Source organism: Salmo salar, chromosome 16, assembly GCF_965601325.2.
Source record: "Salmo salar chromosome 16, fSalSal1, whole genome shotgun sequence".
In the NCBI taxonomy this organism is placed as follows: Eukaryota; Metazoa; Chordata; class Actinopteri; order Salmoniformes; family Salmonidae; genus Salmo; species Salmo salar.
The window spans coordinates 97,796,557-97,817,140 of record NC_138306.1 but is presented as its reverse complement, the minus strand read 5'-3'; the positions used below and the strand labels follow the sequence as shown (position 1 = coordinate 97,817,140).

The window sequence follows — 20,584 nt, the reverse complement described above, 5'->3', positions numbered from 1 at the left end:
CTATATACAGGGTCAGTATGTATAGGGACCAGGGGACTATATACAGGGTCAGTATGTATAGGGACCAGGGGACTATATACAGGGTCAGTATGTATAGGGACCAGGGGACTATATACAGGGTCAGTATGTATAGGGACCAGGGGACTATATACAGGGTCAGTATGTATAGGGACCAGGGGACTATATACAGGGTCAGTATGTATAGGGGCCAGGGGACTATATACAGGGTCAGTAGATACAGTATGTATAGGGGCCAGGGGACTATATACAGGGTCAGTATGTATAGGGACCAGGGGACTATATACAGGGTCAGTATGTATAGGGGTCAGGGGACTATATACAGGGTCAGTATGTATAGGGACCAGGGGACTATATACAGGGTCAGTATGTATAGGGACCAGGGGACTATATACAGGGTCAGGGGACTATATACAGGGTCAGTATGTATAGGGGCCAGGGGACTATATACAGGGTCAGTATGTATAGGGGCCAGGGGACTATATACAGGGTCAGTATGTATAGGGGCCAGGGGACTATATACAGGGTCAGTATGTATAGGGGTCAGGGGACTATATACAGGGTCAGTATGTATAGGGGCCAGGGGACTATATACAGGGTCAGTATGTATAGGGACCAGGGGACTATATACAGGGTCAGTATGTATAGGGACCAGGGGACTATATACAGGGTCAGTATGTATAGGGGTCAGGGGACTATATACAGGGTCAGTATGTATAGGGGTCAGAGGACTATATACAGGGTCAGTATGTATAGGGACCAGGGGACTATATACAGGGTCAGTATGTATAGGGAACCAGGGGACTATATACAGGGTCAGAAGATACAGTATGTATAGGGACCAGGGGACTATATACAGGGTCAGTATATATAGGGGTCAGGGGACTATATACAGGGTCAGTATGTATAGGGGTCAGGGGACTATATACAGGGTCAGTAGATACAGTATGTATAGGGGCCAGGGGACTATATACAGGGTCAGTATGTATAGGGGCCAGGGGACTATATACAGGGTCAGTATGTATAGGGACCAGGGGACTATATACAGGGTCAGTATGTATAGGGGCCAGGGGACTATATACAGGGTCAGTATGTATAGGGGCCAGGGGACTATATACAGGGTCAGTATGTATAGGGAACAGGGGACTATATACAGGGTCAGTAGATACAGTATGTATAGGGGCCAGGGGACTATATACAGGGTCAGTATGTATAGGGGACAGGGGACTATATACAGGGTCAGTATGTATAGAACCAGGGGACTATATACAGGGTCAGTATGTATAGGGGTCAGGGGACTATATACAGGGTCAGTATGTATAGGGGTCAGGGGACTATATACAGGGTCAGTATGTATAGGGACCAGGGGACTATATACAGGGTCAGTATGTATAGGGGCCAGGGGACTATATACAGGGTCAGTAGATACAGTATGTATAGGGGTCAGGGGACTATATACAGGGTCAGTATGTATAGGGACCAGGGGACTATATACAGGGTCAGTATGTATAGGGACCAGGGGACTATATACAGGGTCAGTAGATACAGTATGTATAGGGGTCAGGGGACTATATACAGGGTCAGTATGTATCGGGGCCAGGGGACTATATACAGGGTCAGTAGATACAGTATGTATAGGGGTCAGGGGACTATATACAGGGTCAGTATGTATAGGGGCCAGGGGACTATATACAGGGTCAGTAGATACAGTATGTATAGGGACCAGGGGACTATATACAGGGTCAGTATGTATAGGGGTCAGGGGACTATATACAGGGTCAGTAGATACAGTATGTATAGGGGTCAGGGGACTATATACAGGGTCAGTATGTATAGGGACCAGGGGACTATATACAGGGTCAGTAGGTATAGGGACCAGGGGACTATATACAGGGTCAGTATGTATAGGGGCCAGGGGACTATATACAGGGTCAGTATGTATAGGGGTCAGGGGACTATATACAGGGTCAGTATGTATAGGGGTCAGGGGACTATATACAGGGTCAGTATGTATAGGGACCAGGGGACTATATACAGGGTCAGTATGTATAGGGGCCAGGGGACTATATACAGGGTCAGTATGTATAGGGGCCAGGGGACTATATACAGGGTCAGTATGTATAGGGGCCAGGGGACTATATACAGGGTCAGTATGTATAGGGGCCAGGGGACTATATACAGGGTCAGTAGATACAGTATGTATAGGGGCCAGGGGACTAGACATTTTAGGGTTAGGAGCTAGGGTTAGGAGCTAGGGTTAGGAGCTAGGGTTAGGAGCTAGGTTTAGGGTTAGGAGCTAGGTTTAGGGTTAGGAGCTAGAGTTAGGAGCTAGGGATAGGGTTAGGAGCTAGAGTTAGGAGCTAGGGTTCGGAGCTAGGGTTAGGGATAGGAGCTAGGGATAGGAGCTAGGGATAGGAGCTAGGGTTAGGAGCTAGGGTTAGGAGCTAGGGTTAGGAGCTAGGGATAGTTTTAGGGTTAGGAGCTAGGGTTAGGGTTAGGAGCTAGGGTTAGGAGCTAGGGTTAGGAGCTAGGGTTTAGGAGTTAGGGTTAGGGTTAGGAGCTAGGGTTAGGAGCTAGGGTTAGGAGCTAGGGTTAGGAGCTAGGGTTAGGAGCTAGGGTTAGGAACTAGGGTTAGGAACTAGGGTTAGGGTTAGGAGCTAGGTTTAGGAGCTAGGGTTAGGAGCTAGGTTTAGGAGCTAGGGTTAGGAGCTAGGGTTAGGAGCTAGGGTTAGGAGCTAGGGTTAGGGTTAGGAGTTAGGAGCTAGGGTTAGGAGCTAGGGTTAGGAGCTAGGGTTAGGGTTAGGAGCTAGGGTTAGGAGCTAGGGTTAGGGTTAGGAGCTATGGTTAGGAGCTAGGGTTAGGAGCTAGGGTTAGGAGCCAGGGTTAGGAGCTAGGGTTAGGAGCCAGGGTTAGGAGCTAGGGTTAGGGTTAGGAGTTAGGAGCTAGGGTTAGGAGCTAGGGTTAGGATCTAGGGTTAGGAGCTAGGGTTAGGAGCTAGAGTTAGGAGCTAGGGTTAGGAGCTAGGGTTAGGAGCTAGGGTTAGGATCTAGGGTTAGGAGCTAGGAGCTAGGGTTAGGGTTAGGGTTAGGAGCTAGGGTTAGGAGCTAGGGTTAGGAGCTAGGGTTAGGAGCTAGGGTTAGGAGCTAGGGTTAGGGTTAGGGTTAGGAGCTAGGGTTAGGAGCTAGGGTTAGGAGCTAGGGTTAGGAGCTAGGGTTAGGGTTAGGAGCTAGGGTTAGGGTTAGGGTTAGGAGCCAGGGTTAGGAGCTAGGGTTAGGAGCTAGGGTTAGGGTTAGGGTTAGGAGCTATGGTTAGGAGCTAGGGTTAGGAGCTAGGGTTAGGAGCCAGGGTTAGGAGCTAGGGTTAGGAGCCAGGGTTAGGAGCTAGGGTTAGGGTTAGGAGTTAGGAGCTAGGGTTAGGAGCTAGGGTTAGGATCTAGGGTTAGGATCTAGGGTTAGGAGCTAGGGTTAGGAGCTAGGGTTAGGAGCTAGGGTTAGGAGCTAGGGTTAGGAGCTAGGAGCTAGGGTTAGGAGCTAGGGTTAGGGTTAGGGTTAGGAGCTATGGTTAGGAGCTAGGGTTAGGAGCTAGGGTTAGGAGCTAGGGTTAGGAGCTAGGGTTAGGAGCTAGGGTTAGGGTTAGGGTTAGGAGCTAGGGTTAGGGTTAGGGCTAGGAGCCAGGGTTAGGAGCTAGGGTTAGGAGCTAGGGTTAGGAGTTAGGAGCTAGGGTTAGGAGCTAGGGTTAGGATCTAGGGTTAGGAGCTAGGGTTAGGAGCTAGGGTTAGGAGCTAGGGTTAGGAGCCAGGGTTAGGAGCTAGGGTTAGGAGCCAGGGTTAGGAGATAGGGTTAGGAGCTAGGGTTAGGAGCTAGGGTTAGGAGCTAGGGTTAGGAGCTAGGGTTAGGAGCTAGGGTTAGGAGCTAGGGTTAGGAGCTAGGGTTAGGAGCTAGGGTTAGGGCTAGGGTTAGGAGCTAGGGTTAGGAGCTAGGGTTAGGAGCTAGGGCTAGGGTTAGGAGCTAGGGTTAGGAGCTAGGGTTAGGGTTAGGGTTAGGAGCTAGGGTTAGGAGCTAGGGTTAGGAGCTAGGGTTAGGAGCTAGGGTTAGGAGCTAGGGTTAGGAGCCAGGGTTAGGAGCTAGGGTTAGGAGTTAGGAGCTAGGGTTAGGAGCTAGGGTTAGGAGCAGGGTTAGGAGCTAGGGTTAGGAGCTAGGGTTAGGAGCTAGGGTTAGGATCTAGGGTTAGGAGCTAGGGTTAGGAGCTAGGGTTAGGAGCTAGGGTTAGGAGCTAGGGTTAGGATCTAGGGTTAGGAGCTAGGGTTAGGAGCTAGGGTTAGGAGCTAGGGTTAGGAGCTAGGGTTAGGAGCTAGGGTTAGGGTTAGGAGCTATGGTTAGGAGCTAGGGTTAGGATCTAGGGTTAGGATCTAGGGTTAGGAGTCTAGGGTTAGGAGCTAGGGTTAGGAGCTAGGGTTAGGAGCTAGGGTTAGGAGCTAGGGTTAGGAGCCAGGGTTAGGAGCCAGGGTTAGGAGCCAGGGTTAGGAGCTAGGGTTAGGAGCTAGGGTTAGGAGCTAGGGTTAGGAGCTAGGGTTAGGAGCTAGGGTTAGGAGCCAGGGTTAGGAGCTAGGGTTAGGAGCCAGGGTTAGGAGCTAGGGTTAGGGTTAGGGTTAGGAGCCAGGGTTAGGAGCTAGGGTTAGGAGCTAGGGTTAGGAGCTAGGGTTAGGAGCTAGGGTTAGGAACTATGGTTAGGAGCTAGGGTTAGGAGCTAGGGTTAGGATCTAGGGTTAGGAGCTAGGGTTAGGGTTCGCTGTACCAGACCGTGTGTGGTGCTGTCACCTTGTTTGACCAGCCTGACGTCTCCAGGAGAACTCTTCTCCCAGAGGCCGAAGCAGTGAGATCCTTTAGAGCAGTGGATCGTGGTGTTCTCAGGAGAAACCCGTCCTTCTCCCATCGCCACGCGCTCCATCTCCCACTGCTGCTCAGTGAAGGCACATTCCCTCTCCTTCTGCTGGTCAGCTGAGAGGAGGAAGACCGGTGGTCATTCTACATTCAGCAAACACAGAAACAGCACACAGTGTGCAATCAGACCGCTACAGCCTCCCCACTACAGCCTCCCCACTACAGCCTCCCCCTGACCTCCCCCTACAGCCTCCCCACTACAGCCTCCACCTACAGCCTCCACCTACAGCCTCCCCCCTACAGCCTCCCCCCTACAGCCTCCCCACTACAGACTCCCCCCTAAGCCTCCCCACTACAGCCTCCCCCTGACCTCCCCCTACAGCCTCCCCACTACAGCCTCCACCTACAGCCTCCACCTACAGCCTCCCCCCTACAGCCTCCCCCTGACCTCCCCCTACAGCCTCCCCACTACAGCCTCCACCTACAGCCTCCACCTACAGCCTCCCCCCTACAGCCTCCCCCCTACAGCCTCCCCACTACAGACTCCCCCCTAAGCCTCCCCACTACAGCCTCCCCACTACAGACTCCCCCCTAAGCCTCCCCACTACAGCCTCCCCCTGACCTCCCCCCTACAGCCTCACCCCTACAGCCTCCCCACTACAGCCTCCCCCCTGACTTCCCCACTACAGCCTCCCCCCTACAGCCTCCCCCTGACCTCCCCCTACAGCCTCCCCCACTACAGCCTCCCCACTACAGCCTCCCCCACTACAGCCTCCCCCACTACAGCCTCCCCCCCCTACAGCCTCCCCCCTACAGCCTCCCCACTACAGCCTCCCCACTACTACATTAACCCTGGTCTACTGTATTCCATACCCACTACTACATTAACCCTGGTCTACTGTATTCCAGACCCACTACATTAACCCTGGTCTACTGTATTCCAGACCCACTACTACATTAACCCTGGTCTACTGTATTCCAGACCCACTACTACATTAACCCTGGTCTACTGTATTCCAGACCCACTACTACATTAACCCTGGTCTACTGTATTCCAGACCCACTACTACATTAACCCTGGTCTACTGTATTCCAGACCCACTACTACATTAACCCTGGTCTACTGTATTCCATACCCACTACTACATTAACCCTGGTCTACTGTATTCCAGACCCACTACATTAACCCTGGTCTACTGTATTCCAGACCCACTACTACATTAACCCTGGTCTACTGTATTCCAGACCCACTACTACATTAACCCTGGTCTACTGTATTCCAGACCCACTACTACATTAACCCTGGTCTACTGTATTCCAGACCCACTACTACATTAACCCTGGTCTACTGTATTCCAGACCCACTACTACATTAACCCTGGTCTACTGTATTCCAGACCCACTACATTAACCCTGGTCTACTGTATTCCAGACCCACTACTACATTAACCCTGGTCTACTGTATTCCAGACCCGCTACTACATTAACCCTGGTCTACTGTATTCCAGACCCACTACTACATTAACCCTGGTCTACTGTATTCCAGACCCACTACTACATTAACCCTGGTCTACTGGTCTACTGTATCCAGACCCGCTACTACATTAACCCTGGTCTACTGTATTCCAGACCCACTACATTAACCGTGGTCTACTGTATTCCAGACCCACTACTACATTAACCCTGGTCTACTGTATTCCAGACCCACTACTACATTAACCCTGGTCTACTGTATTCCAGACCCACTACTACATTAACCCTGGTCTACTGTATTCCAGACCCGCTACTACATTAACCCTGGTCTACTGTATTCCAGACCCACTACATTAACCGTGGTCTACTGTATTCCAGACCCACCACTACATTAACCCTGGTCTACTGTATTCCAGACCCACTACTACATTAACCCTGGTCTACAGGGTTAGAGACAGGGTTAAGGGTCAGGGTCAGGGTCAGAGACAGGGTTAGAGACAGGGTTAGGGACAGGGTCAGGGTTAGAGACAGGGTTAGAGACAGGGTCAGGGTTAGAGACAGGGTTAGGGTTAGAGACAGGGTCAGAGACAGGGTTAGAGACAGGGTTGAGGTTAGAGACAGGGTTAGAGACAGGGTTAGGGTTAGAGACAGGGTTAGGGGACAGGGTTAGAGACAGGGTCAGGGTTAGAGACAGGGTTAGAGACTGGGTTAGAGACAGGGTTAGAGACAGGGTTAGAGACAGGGTTAGAGACAGGGTTAGAGACAGGGACAGGGTTAGAGACAGGGTTAGGGTTAGAGACAGGGTTAGAGACAGGGACAGGGTTAGAGACAGGGTTAGGGTTAGAGACAGGGTTAGAGACAGGGTTAGGGACAGGGTTAGGGTTAGAGACAGGGTTAGAGACAGGGTTAGAGACAGGGTCAGAGACAGGGTTAGGGTTAGAGACAGGGTTAGAGACAGGGACAGGGTTAGAGACAGGGTTAGAGACTGGGTTAGAGACAGGGTTAGAGACAGGGTTAGGGTTAGAGACAGGGTTAGGGTTAGAGACAGGGTTAGGGTTAGAGACAGGGTTAGGGGTTAGAGACAGGGTTAGGGGTTAGAGACAGGGTCAGAGACAGGGTTAGAGACAGGGTTAGAGACAGGGTTAGAGACAGGGTCAAAGACAGGGTTAGAGACAGGGTCAGAGACAGGGGATGTTCATTGGACCAGAGCAGCGGTGTGTTTACCCATGGCCCAGTTATTTGCTAATCTCCCCTCCCCCATCGCTCCCCCGTCCCCCATCCCTCCCCCTCCTCCCCCGTCCCCCTCCGTCCCCCATCCCTCCCCCTCCTCCCCCGTCCCCCTCCGTCCCCCATCCCTCCCCCTCCTCCCCCAGCGCTCAGCCAGACTGTCCTCCCCATCCCTCCCCCGTCCCCCTTCTCCCCCAGCGCTCAGCCAGACTGTCCTCCCCATCCCTCCCCCGTCCCCCTCCTCCCCCAGCGCTCAGCCAGACTGTCCTCCCCATCCCTCCCCCGTCCCCCTCCTCCCCCAGCGCTCAGCCAGACTGTCCTCCCCATCCCTCCCCCGTCCCCCTCCTCCCCCAGCGCTCAGCCAGACTCTCCTCCCCATCCCTCCCCCGTCCCCCTCCTCCCCCAGCGCTCAGCCAGACTCTCCTCCCCATCCCTCCCCCGTCCCCCTCCTCCCCCAGCGCTTAGCCAGACTCTCCTCCCCATCCCTCCCCCGTCCCCCTCCTCCCCCAGCGCTCAGCCAGACTCTCCTCTCGCTGCTCTCCTCTACAAGGACCTCTGACCCCTGACCCCATTATGGACCCCTGGATCCACACTGGAAACACAGTAGGCCCTGAAATGTCCTACTGGAAATACATATTATGGACCCCTGAAATGTCCTACTGGAAATACATCCCATTATGGACCCCTGAAATGTCCTACTGGAAATACAGTAGGACCCTGAAATGTTCTACTGGAAATACAGTAGGACTCTGAAATGTCCTACTGGAAATACATACATCCCATTATGGACCCCTGAAATGTCCTACTGGAAATACATCCCATTATGGACCCCTGAAATGTCCTACTGGAAATACATCCCATTGTGGACCCCTGAAATGTCCTACTGGAAATACATCCCATTATGGACCCCTGAAATGTCCTACTGGAAATACATCCATTATGGACCCCTAAAATGTCCTACTGGAAATACATCCCATTATGGACCCCTAAAATGTCCTACTGGAAATACATCCCAATATGGACCCCTGAAATGTCCTACTGGAAATACATATTATAGACCCCTGAAATGTCCTACTGGAAATACATACATCCCATTATAGACCCCTGAAATGTCCTACTGGAAATACATCCCAATATGGACCCCTGAAATGTCCTACTGGAAATACATATTATAGACCCCTGAAATGTCCTACTGGAAGTACATATTATGGACCCCTGAAATGTCCTACTGGAAATACATCCCATTATGGACCCTTGAAATGTCCTACTGGAAATACATATTATAGACCCCTGAAATGTCCTACTGGAAGTACATATTATAGACCCCTGAAATGTCCTACTGGAAGTACATATTATGGACCCCTGAAATGTCCTACTGGAAATACATACATCCCATTATAGACCCCTGAAATGTCCTACTGGAAATACATACATCCCATTATAGACCCCTGAAATGTCCTACTGGAAATACATCCCATTATGGACCCCTGAAATGTCCTACTGGAAATACATCCCATTATGGACCCCTGAAATGTCCTACTGGAAATACATCCCATTGTGGACCCCTGAAATGTCCTACTGGAAATACATCCCATTATGGACCCCTGAAAAGTCCTACTGGAAATACATCCCATTATGGACCCCTGAAATGTCCTACTGGAAATACATCCCATTATGGACCCCTGAAATGTCCTACTGGAAATACATCCCATTATAGACCCCTGAAATGTCCTACTGGAAATACATCCCATTATGGATCCCTGAAATGTCCTACTGGAAATACATATTATAGACCCCTGAAATGTCCTACTGGAAATACATCCCATTATGGACCCCTGAAATGTCCTACTGGAAATACATCCCATTATGGACCCCTGAAATGTTCTACTGGAAATACATCCCATTATGGACCCCTGAAATGTTCTACTGGAAATACATCCCATTATGGACCCCTGAAATGTTCTACTGGAAATACATCCCATTATGGACCCCTGAAATGTTCTACTGGAAATACATCCCATTATAGACCCCTGAAATGTCCTACTGGAAATACATCCCATTATGGACCCCTGAAATGTCCTACTGGAAATACATCCCATTATAGACCCCTGAAATGTCCTACTGGAAATACATACATCCCATTATGGACCCCTGAAATGTCCTACTGGAAATACATCCCATTATGGACCCCTGAAATATCCTACTGGAAATACATATTATAGACCCCTGAAATGTCCTACTGGAAATACATATTATGGACCCCTGAAATGTCCTCCTGGAAATACATATTATGGACCCCGGAAATGTCCTACTGGAAATACATCATATTATAGACCCCTGAAATGTCCTACTGGAAATACATACATCCCATATTAGACCCCTGAAATGGCCTACTGGAAATACATCCCATTATGGACCCCTGAAATGTCCTACTGGAAATACATCCCATTATGGACCCCTGAAATGTCCTACTGGAAATACATCCCATTATAGACCCCTGAAATGTCCTACTGGAAATACATACATCCCATTATGGACCCCTGAAATGTCCTACTGGAAATACATCCCATTATAGACCCCTGAAATGTCCTACTGGAAATACATCCCATTATGGACCCCTGAAATGTCCTACTGGAAATACATCCCATTATGGACCCCTGAAATGTCCTACTGGAAATACATATTATAGACCCCTGAAATGTCCTACTGGAAATACATATTATGGACCCCTGAAATGTCCTACTGGAAATAGATATTATAGACCCCTGAAATGTCCTACTGGAAATACATCCCATTATGGACCCCTGAAATGTCCTACTGGAAATACACATCCCATTATGGACCCCTGAAATGTCCTACTGGAAATACATCCCATTATGGACCCCTGAAATGTCCTACTGGAAATACATCCTATTATAGACCCCTGAAATGTCCTACTGGAAATACATACACCATATTATAGACCCCTGAAATGTCCTACTGGAAATACATCCCATTATAGACCCCTGAAATGTCCTACTGGAAATACATACATCCCATTATGGACCCCTGAAATGTCCTACTGGAAATACATCCCATTATGGACCCCTGAAATGTCCTACTGGAAATACATATTATAGACCCCTGAAATGTCCTACTGGAAATACATCCCATTATGGACCCCTGAAATGTCCTACTGGAAATACATATTATAGACCCCTGAAATGTCCTACTGGAAATCTACATCATTATGGACCCCTGAAATGTCCTACTGGAAATACATACATCGCATTATGGACCCCTGAAATGTCCTACTGGAAATACATCCCATTATAGACCCCTGAAATGTCCTACTGGAAATACATCCCATTATGGACCCCTGAAATGTCCTACTGGAAATACATCCCATTATGGACCCCTGAAATGTCCTACTGGAAATACATATTATGGACCCCTGAAATGTCCTACTGGAAATACATATTATGGACCCCTGAAATGTCCTACTGGAAATACATACATCCCATTATAGACCCCTGAAATGTCCTACTGGAAATACATCCCATTATAGACCCCTGAAATGTCCTACTGGAAATACATCCCATTATAGACCCCTGAAATGTCCTACTGGAAATACATACATCCCATTATGGACCCCTGAAATGTCCTACTGGAAATACATCCCATTATGGACCCCTGAAATGTCCTACTGGAAATACATCCCATTATAGACCCCTGAAATGTCCTACTGGAAATACATACATCCCATTATGGACCCCTGAAATGTCCTACTGGAAATACATCCCATTATGGACCCCTGAAATGTCCTACTGGAAATACATCCCATTATAGACCCCTGAAATGTCCTACTGGAAATAAATACATCCCATTATGGACCCCTGAAATGTCCTACTGGAAATAAATACATCCCATTATGGACCCCTGAAATGTCCTACTGGAAATACATCCCATTATAGACCCCTGAAATGTCCTACTGGAAATACATCCCATTATAGACCCCTGAAATGTCCTACTGGATAATGGTAGGGGAGAGGGGGATAATGGTAGAGGAGATTGGGAGAGGGGGAGAGGGGGATAATGGTAGGGGAGAGGGGGATAATGGTAGGGGAGAGGGGGAGAGGGGGATAATGGTAGGGGAGAGGGGGATAATGGTAGGGGAGAGGGGGAGAGGGGGATAATGGTAGGGGCGAAGGGCTGGGGGTGTTTAATCTGTCCCTCTGCTCTCTCTGGGGTCTGTCTGGGTTCAGGCTGTCCTGCAGACACGATAATCCTCCTGATTAAAGCCAGAATCGACCTAAACCAGACTGAGCCCCAGGGAAAACTGGGCTCCTTCACGGTAGTGGAGAGACAGACAGGGTACGGAAGTGGAGAGAGTACGGTAGTGGAGACAGACAGGGTACGGTAGTGGAGACAGACAGGGTACGGTAGGTGGAGACAGACAGGGTACGGTAGTGGAGACAGACAGGGTACGGTAGTGGAGACAGACAGGGTACGGTAGTGGAGATACAGACAGGGTACGGTAGTGGAGATACAGACAGGGTACGGTAGTGGAGATACAGACAGGGTACGGTAGTGGAGACAGACAGGGTACGGTAGTGGAGACAGACAGGGTACGGTAGTGGAGACAGACAGGGTACGGTAGTGGAGACAGACAGGGTACGGTAGTGGAGACAGACAGGGTACGGTAGTGGAGAGACAGACAGGGTACGGTAGTGGAGAGACAGACAGGGTACGGTAGTGGAGACAGACAGGGTACGGTAGTGGAGACAGACAGGGTACGGTAGTGGAGACAGACAGGGTACGGTAGTGGAGACAGACAGGGTACGGTAGTGGAGACAGACAGGGTACGGTAGTGGAGACAGACAGGGTACGGTAGTGGAGACAGACAGGGTACGGTAGTGGAGACAGACAGGGTACGGTAGTGGAGAGACAGACAGGGTACGGTAGTGGAGACAGACAGGGTACGGTAGTGGAGAGACAGACAGGGTACGGTAGTGGAGAGACAGACAGGGTACGGTAGTGGAGACAGACAGGGTACGGTAGTGGAGAGACAGACAGGGTACGGTAGTGGAGACAGACAGGGTACGGTAGGTGGAGACAGACAGGGTACGGTAGTGGAGACAGACAGGGTACGGTAGTGGAGACAGACAGGGTACGGTAGTGGAGACAGACAGGGTACGGTAGTGGAGACAGACAGGGTACGGTAGTGGAGACAGACAGGGTACGGTAGTGGAGACAGACAGGGTACGGTAGTGGAGACAGACAGGGTATTGTAGTGTAAAACCTGCAGAACGAGACAGTGGGTGGCCCTGGAGGCACTTCAAGGTAATGTACTGTTTGGTTTACATAATCATAGGCAAATCACACACACACACACACACACACACACACACACACACACACACACACACACACACACACACACACACACACACACACACACACACACACACACACACACACACACACACACACACACACAGCACACACACACACACTCCGCTGTCATCCTCCCACGCTTCATCAAAGAGCAGGCAAAATTACAGGACAGGAAATGGGAGGAGATATTCTGAGAGTTTTCCATCACCTGATCACTACTCCATTCTTAAACTAGTTTTATATTTCTCATTTCCTCTCTCTCTCTTTCCCATCTACCCTCTCGGTCTCTCTCTCTCTCTCTCTTTCCCATCTACCCTCTCGGTCTCTCTCTCTCTCTCTTTCCCATCTACCCTCTCGGTCTCTCTCTCTCTCTCTTTCCCATCCACTCTCTCGGTCTCTCTCTCTCTCTCTTTCCCATCTACCCTCTCGGTCTCTCTCTCTCTCTCTTTCCCATCTACCCTCTCGGTCTCTCTCTCTCTCTCTTTCCCATCTACCCTCTCGGTCTCTCTCTCTCTCTCTTTCCCATCCACTCTCTCGGTCTCTCTCTCTCTCTCTCTCTCTCTTTCCCATCCACCCTCTCGGTCTCTCTCTCTCTCTCTTTCCCATCTACCCTCTCGGTCTCTCTCTCTCTCTCTCTTTCCCATCTACCCTCTCGGTCTCTCTCTCTCTCTCTTTCCCATCTACCCTCTCGGTCTCTCTCTCTTTCCCATCTACCCTCTCGGTCTCTCTCTCTTTCCCATCTACCCTCTCGGTCTCTCTCTCTCTCTCTTTCCCATCCACTCTCTCGGTCTCTCTCTCTCTCTCTTTCCCATCCACTCTCTCGGTCTCTCTCTCTCTCTCTTTCCCATCCACTCTCTCCCTCTCGGTCTCTCTCTCTCTCTCTCTCTCTTTCCCATCCACTCTCTCGGTCTCTCTCTCTCTCTCTTTCCCATCTACCCTCTCGGTCTCTCTCTCTTTCCCATCTACCCTCTCGGTCTCTCTCTCTTTCCCATCTACCCTCTCTCTCTCTCTCTCTTTCCCATCTACCCTCTCGGTCTCTCTCTCTCTCTCTTTCCCATCCACTCTCTCCCTCTCGGTCTCTCTCTCTCTTTCCCATCCACTCTCTCCCTCTCGGTCTCTCTCTCTCTTTCCCATCCGCCCTCTCGGTCTCTCTCTCTCTCTCTTTCCCATCCACCCTCTCGGTCTCTCTCTCTCTCTCTTTCCCATCTACCCTCTCGGTCTCTCTCTCTCTCTCTCTTTCCCATCTACCCTCTCGGTCTCTCTCTCTCTCTCTTTCCCATCCACTCTCTCCTCTCTCTCTTATCTGTCAAGGTGTTTCAGAAGCTGGGCATCAACCCAAAGTCTAGAGCAGGGAAGACACTCCTAGTATGTTTCTACATCCAACCCATTAGGAGAACACAGGGTGTCCTGTAGGTCTACAATAGCAGATTGTTACACCAGATAATAATGCAATTTAACCAAAGATGTTTTGGTTTCCGTTACCGGGATTACAGGATAGCTACTGTTTGGTGCAGTAGAGAATTTACGATCAACTTTAACTTGGCGATACTATCTTCGTTCTTGATTTGGCCAAACACAGATCGTCTAAAATGTCTGTCCAGTTGCAGAGTTTGAATTTAGAAAAATTCTCAGTTAAAAAAACATATTTTGTTTTTGCTCCATGAAGTAATCCAACAATGTGTAAGCCGCCATCTTGTCTATTTAAAATCTTCTCTCATCGATCGAGACATGGGGGTATATTCATACGCCAATTCTGTTGCGAAACGTTTTGTCTGTTTTAAAAACATTTTTTTTTGCAACAGAAACCGTTGACTCCAAACCCTCTTCGACGTAACATCAAAGCTGTTGGTTCTTAAACGAAAAGGTGTAGTTCATTTTTAACTGTATGGATTCCACGTGTTGCGATTACAATCTGAACAGTCTGCGAAGTGTTTGGCACCAAGCTGCACAACTATAAATGATATATTATAACTACGCTCCAGAGTGGAGGGAAGTCTGCAGGGTTCCTTCCAACTTCTTACATATGCTTGTTTATTTATTTTTTTAATATAGAGACACGATTGAACTACGATTTCCGTTTAAGAACAGAACGGGACTCAACAGCGTTTGAAGTAAATGGTTTCGTAATGAATACACCCCCAGGTGTTATTATGACATGCAGCACCGTCGGGGTGGACACAGCTGTCTCAAGCAAGAGACAAGATTTGAAATAGACCAGATTGTGTCGTGGAGCAAAAAAAAGTTAAAAAAAATATAGATTTATTTTAATAATGGGGAATATTCTCAAATAAAATAGACCGCCTGCAACTGGACATTTTTTTTTTTTAGAAGATATATACGTTTGGCCGAATCGAGAATGAAGATTGTATCGCCAAGTTAAGGTTAGTCTAAAAGTATCTGTACTACATCAAACACAACCTATCGTGTAAACTCCCAGTAATAAAAAGTATTTTGTTTAAATCCAGATGATGTGGTGGAACAACCTGTAGCTAGACAGACCAGTATAGCTGATATGGACCCCAGTGGACTGTCTGTATCCCAGCTAATAGGACTGTTGTACTAGTTAACTATCCAGAAGAGACACAAACAGGGTCCAACAACAACAACAGGGTCCAACAACAACAACAACAACAGGGTCCAACAACAACAACAGGGTCCAACAACAGGGTCCAACAACAACAACAGGGTCCAACAACAACAACAACAACAGGGTCCAACAACAACAACAGGTCCAACAACAGGGTTCGACAACAACAACAGGGTCCAACAACAACAACAGGGTCCAACAACAACAACAGGGTCCAACAACAACAACAGGGTCCAAACAACAACAACAGGGTCCAACAACAACAACAGGGTCCAAACAACAACAACAGGGTCCAACAACAACAACAGGGTCCAAACAACAACAACAGGGTCCAAACAACAACAACAGGGTTCGACAACAACAACAACAACAGGGTCCAACAACAACAACAACAACAGGGTCCAACAACAACAACAGGGTCCAAACAACAACAACAGGGTCCAAACAACAACAACAGGGTTCGACAACAACAACAGGGTTCGACAACAACAGGGTTCGACAACAACAACAGGTCCTACAACAACAACAGGGTCCAAACAACAACAACAGGGTTCGACAACAACAACAGGTCCTACAACAACAACAGGGTCCAAACAACAACAACAGGGTTCGACAACAACAACAGGGTCCTACAACAACAACAGGGTCCAAACAACAACAACAGGGTCCAAACAACAACAACAGGGTCCAAACAACAACAACAGGGTCCAAACAACAACAACAGGGTCCAAACAACAACAACAGGGTCCAACAACAACAACAGGGTTCGACAACAACAACAACAGGTCCAACAGGTTGAAACCTTTATCTCATAGTGTTGTTTACTCACCGGTTACCGGACGGAGGACCATCCCGTACAGACACAACGACAGCATCGTGATTTGTTTCAGCAACGCCATTGACTTCACTCTGTTGTACATTTTTTTGATTTAACTCCCAACAAAAAAACTTAATGTATTTATATGTCTTTCACGTCAGCTCAATAAGTTGAAGTGAAATGTCCAGTATGGAAGAAGGCATTGAAAAGTAAATGATCAGTGATGAAGACGGCGTCAGATTGTCCTGCTAACAGCTAGCTAACGTTAGCCAACACAACGTTAGCTGAAAATTACCTCACTAACATTAACAATACACTGGTAGCGTTACTACAGGTAGCTAACTATGTTAAAATAAACTTGTTTGGGGGGGGGGGGGGACGGTCTTATGCCTACAAAGTCCAACTTTGCCGTATTTTTTGTCCCCCTTTTCAAGGTAACTAGCTAACGTTAGCTAGCTAGCTCCTTTGCTAACGTTAGGCAGCCTTTGATAGCTAACCGTCCAAGCTAGCTAGCTAGCTAACGTTAGGTATTTATTATATACAAAAAGGTCCGTCAAATCCAAATTCCATGTTGACTATTCCCATTCCATAGGTCTTTGTCTTAACAACGTCCATCCATTCAGGGTTTATTTGGTCTATTCAGGGGTTTAGTAAATAGGTTTTAGTCCCGTCGGGGTGGATAGCCGTCTCTTTCTGCATTTGGCATTGACCGTGGAGGCTCCGGGCAGGGCAGGGCACCGGACAGCGAGGCTCCGGACAGCGAGGCTCCGGGCAGCGAGGCTCCGGGCAGCGAGGCACCGGACAGCGAGGCACCGGGCAGGGCAGGGCACCGGACAGCGAGGCTCCGGGCAGGACAGGGCACCAGACAGCGAGGCTCCGGGCAGCGAGGCACCGGACAGCGAGGCTCCGGGCAGGGCAGGGCACCGGACAGCGAGGCTCCGGGCAGGACAGGGCACCAGACAGCGAGGCTCCGGGCAGGGCAGGGCAGCAGACAGCGAGGCTCCGGGCAGGACAGGGCACCAGACAGCGAGGCTCCGGGCAGGACGGCGGCGGCGGGGGGAAACGCCTGGTTGTGTCTCCACTATCAGGTTTGGTGGATTTGTTTGGGTGGATGATGAACTGGAAGCTCCCTATCTGCAGACAGGGCTAACTACAACAATACATTCCTGCTGGAAGCTGTTGTTCAACTGTATCGCCACCCTGTGGACATAACTCAGTTGGTAGAGCACGGTGTTTGCAACGCCAGCATGGTGTTTGCAACGCCAGGGTTGTGGGTTCGATTCCCACGGGGGGCCAGTACAAAACAAAAACAAAAAATAATGTATGAAATGTATTCACTACTGTAAGTCGCTCTGGATAAGAGCGTCAGCTAAATGACTAAAATGTAAAATGTCTTACAGACAGCAGGTCCAGAAAAACACTTCTACTGAAATATATATATAGTTGTCCATCAGATGGCAATATGTCTGGTGAAAGACCCGCACACAGTTACATCAACTCATGTAACAACATGCCAAAAACAATATTGGAATATGAGTCGCATTTTCCTAGTGGCTTGTTTCTGCGTTTTCTTTTGAATTTTCCCATCATGATCCAGTGTTGTGATGTGTTGATGCAGACAAATTAATCCATGCTTTTGTTACTTCTAGGCTGGACTACTGCAATGCTCTACTTTCCGGCTACCCGGATAAAGCACTAAATAAACTTCAGTTAGGGCTAAATACGGCTGCTAGAATCCTGACTAGAACCAATAATATTTGATCATATTACTCCAGTGTTAGCCTCCCTACACTGGCTTCCTGTTAAGGATGAGGCTGATTTCAAGGTTTTACTGCTAACCTACAAAGCATTACATGGGCTTGCTCCTACCTATCTTTCCGATTTGGTCTTGCCGTACATTTAAAAATATATATATATATATTTCACCTTTATTTAACCAGGTAGGCTAGTTGAGAACAAGTCCTTTATTTAACCAGGTAGGCTAGTTGAGAACAAGTCCTTTATTTAACCAGGTAGGCTAGTTGAGAACAAGTCCTTTATTTAACCAGGTAGGCTAGTTGAGAACAAGTCCTTTATTTAACCAGGTAGGCCAGTTGAGAACAAGTCCTTTATTTAACCAGGTAGGCTAGTTGAGAACAAGTTCTCATTTACAACTGCGACCTGGCCAAGATAAAGCATAGCAATTCGACACATACAACAACACAGAGTTACACATGGAGTAAAACAACACATACAGTCAATAATACAGTAGAAAAATAAGTCTATATACAATGTGAGCAAATGAGGTGAGATAAGGGAGGTTAAGGCAATAAATAGGCCATGGTGGCAAAGTAAATACAATATAGCAAGTAAAACACTGGAATGGTAGATTTGCAGTGGAAGAAAGTGCAAAGTAGAAATAGAAATAATGGGGTGCAAAGGAGCAAAATAAATAAATACAGTAGGGGAAGAGGTAGTTGTTTGGGCTAAATTATAGATGGGCTATGTACAGGTGCAGTGATCTGTGAGCTGCTCTGACAGCTGGTGCTTAAAGTTAGTGAGGGAGATAAGTGTTTCCAGTTTCAGAGATTTTTGCAGTTCGTTCCAGTCATTGGCAGCAGAGAACTGGAAGGGGAGGCGGCCGAAGGAGGAATTGGCTTTAGGGGTGACCAGAGAGATATACCTGCTGGAGCGCGTGCTACAGGTGGGTGCTGCTATGGTGACCAGCGAGCTGAGATAAGGCGGGGCTTTACCTAGCAGGGTCTTGTAGATGACCTGGAGCCAGTGGGTTTGGCGACGAGTAGGACCAGCCAACGAGAGCGTACAGGTCGCAGTGGTGGGTAGTATATGGGGCTTTGGTGACAAAACGGATGGCACTGTGATAGACTGCATCCAGTTTGTTGAGTAGAGTGTTGGAGGCTATTTTGTAAATGACATCGCTGAAGTCGAGGATTGGTAGGATGGTCAGTAGTGGTAGTGGGGGGGGGGGGGGGGGTGTAGCTACAGATCAGATGGCTGTGGGTACTCGGGGTAGTGTGTCTGTTCTGCAGGGTACTCGGGGTAGTGTGTCTGTTCTGCAGGGTACTCGGGGTAGTGTGTCTGTTCTGCAGCGTACTCGGGGTAGTGTGTCTGTTCTGCAGAGTACTCGGGGTAGTGTGTCTGTTCTGCAGGGTACTCGGGGTAGTGTGTCTGTTCTGCAGGGTACTCGGGGTAGTGTGTCTGTTCTGCAGCGTACTCGGGGTAGTGTGTCTGTTCTGCAGAGTACTCGGGGTAGTTTGTCTGTTCTGCAGGGTACTCGGGGTAGTGTGTCTGTTCTGCAGGGTACTCGGGGTAGTGTGTCTGTTCTGCAGCGTACTCGGGGTAGTGTGTCTGTTCTGCAGGGTACTCGGGGTAGTGTGTCTGTTCTGCAGGGTACTCGGGGTAGTGTGTCTGTTCTGCAGGGTACTCGGGGTAGTGTGTCTGACTGTCCTGGACACACTCAGCCTTTTCATCATTGGATTCAAGGTACTCGATTCGGTCTGTTTTAGCTCAGAGTTGCTCCTCTCTTGATCTGATCTCAGACCTACTACCTGTCTGTTTCTCCTCTCCTGACCCAGCTGAGACCTGTCTGTTTCTCCTGACCCTGAGGTAGGCTTCATACAGCTGACACCTGACCCTGAGGTAGGCTTCATACTGCTGACCCCTGACCTGAGGTAGGCTTCATACAGCTGACCCCTGACCCTGAGGTAGGCTTCATACAGCTGACCCCTGACCCTGAGGTAGGCTTCATACAGCTGACACCTGACCCTGAGGTAGGCTTCATACAGCTGACCCCTGACCCTAAGCTAGAGGTTATTGTTTTATTATGTTGGTTATGACGGCCATCTTTGTCTGTTTGTGTCGTCTGCAGGCAGCCATGTATAATGTCCATGTGGCGTCTCTGGTGAGGGAGCAGTGAGGAGGAAAGGAGAGCGTTCATGTTGCTACGCTGCTGCTGCATTTACACCTGCTGTCCACACGGTGGCGCCACCCCCTGGGTCTTCTGGAAAATATCCTCTTCTTCAAAACTATAAATCAAGTTTTATGTCACGTGTGCCGAATACCTACTGTTTGTAGACTTTAACATTGTTTTATATTTTATTTTTATTTTACCGTTATTTTACCAGGTAAGTTGACTGAGAACACGTTCTCATTTACAGCAACGACCTGGGGAATAGTTACAGGGGAGAGGAAGGGGATGAATGAGCC

At 48.8% G+C, this 20,584-nt stretch overlaps 1 protein-coding gene across 1 annotated transcript in view; it reads right to left on the bottom strand.

Moving 5' to 3' along the window:
* LOC106591870 (bone morphogenetic protein receptor type-2) overlaps positions 1-17,581 on the bottom strand; it is an 80,374-nt gene extending 62,793 nt beyond the window's left edge. The window contains exons 1-2 of the mRNA XM_082963230.1: positions 16,391-17,581; positions 4,836-5,015 (exon numbers count right to left, since the gene is read on the bottom strand). Of these exons, the coding sequence (XP_082819356.1) occupies positions 4,836-5,015; positions 16,391-16,481 (271 nt within the window). The 5' untranslated portion in view covers positions 16,482-17,581. The remainder of the gene's footprint in view (positions 1-4,835; positions 5,016-16,390) is intronic.
* Between the last annotated feature and the right edge of the window lie 3,003 nt (positions 17,582-20,584).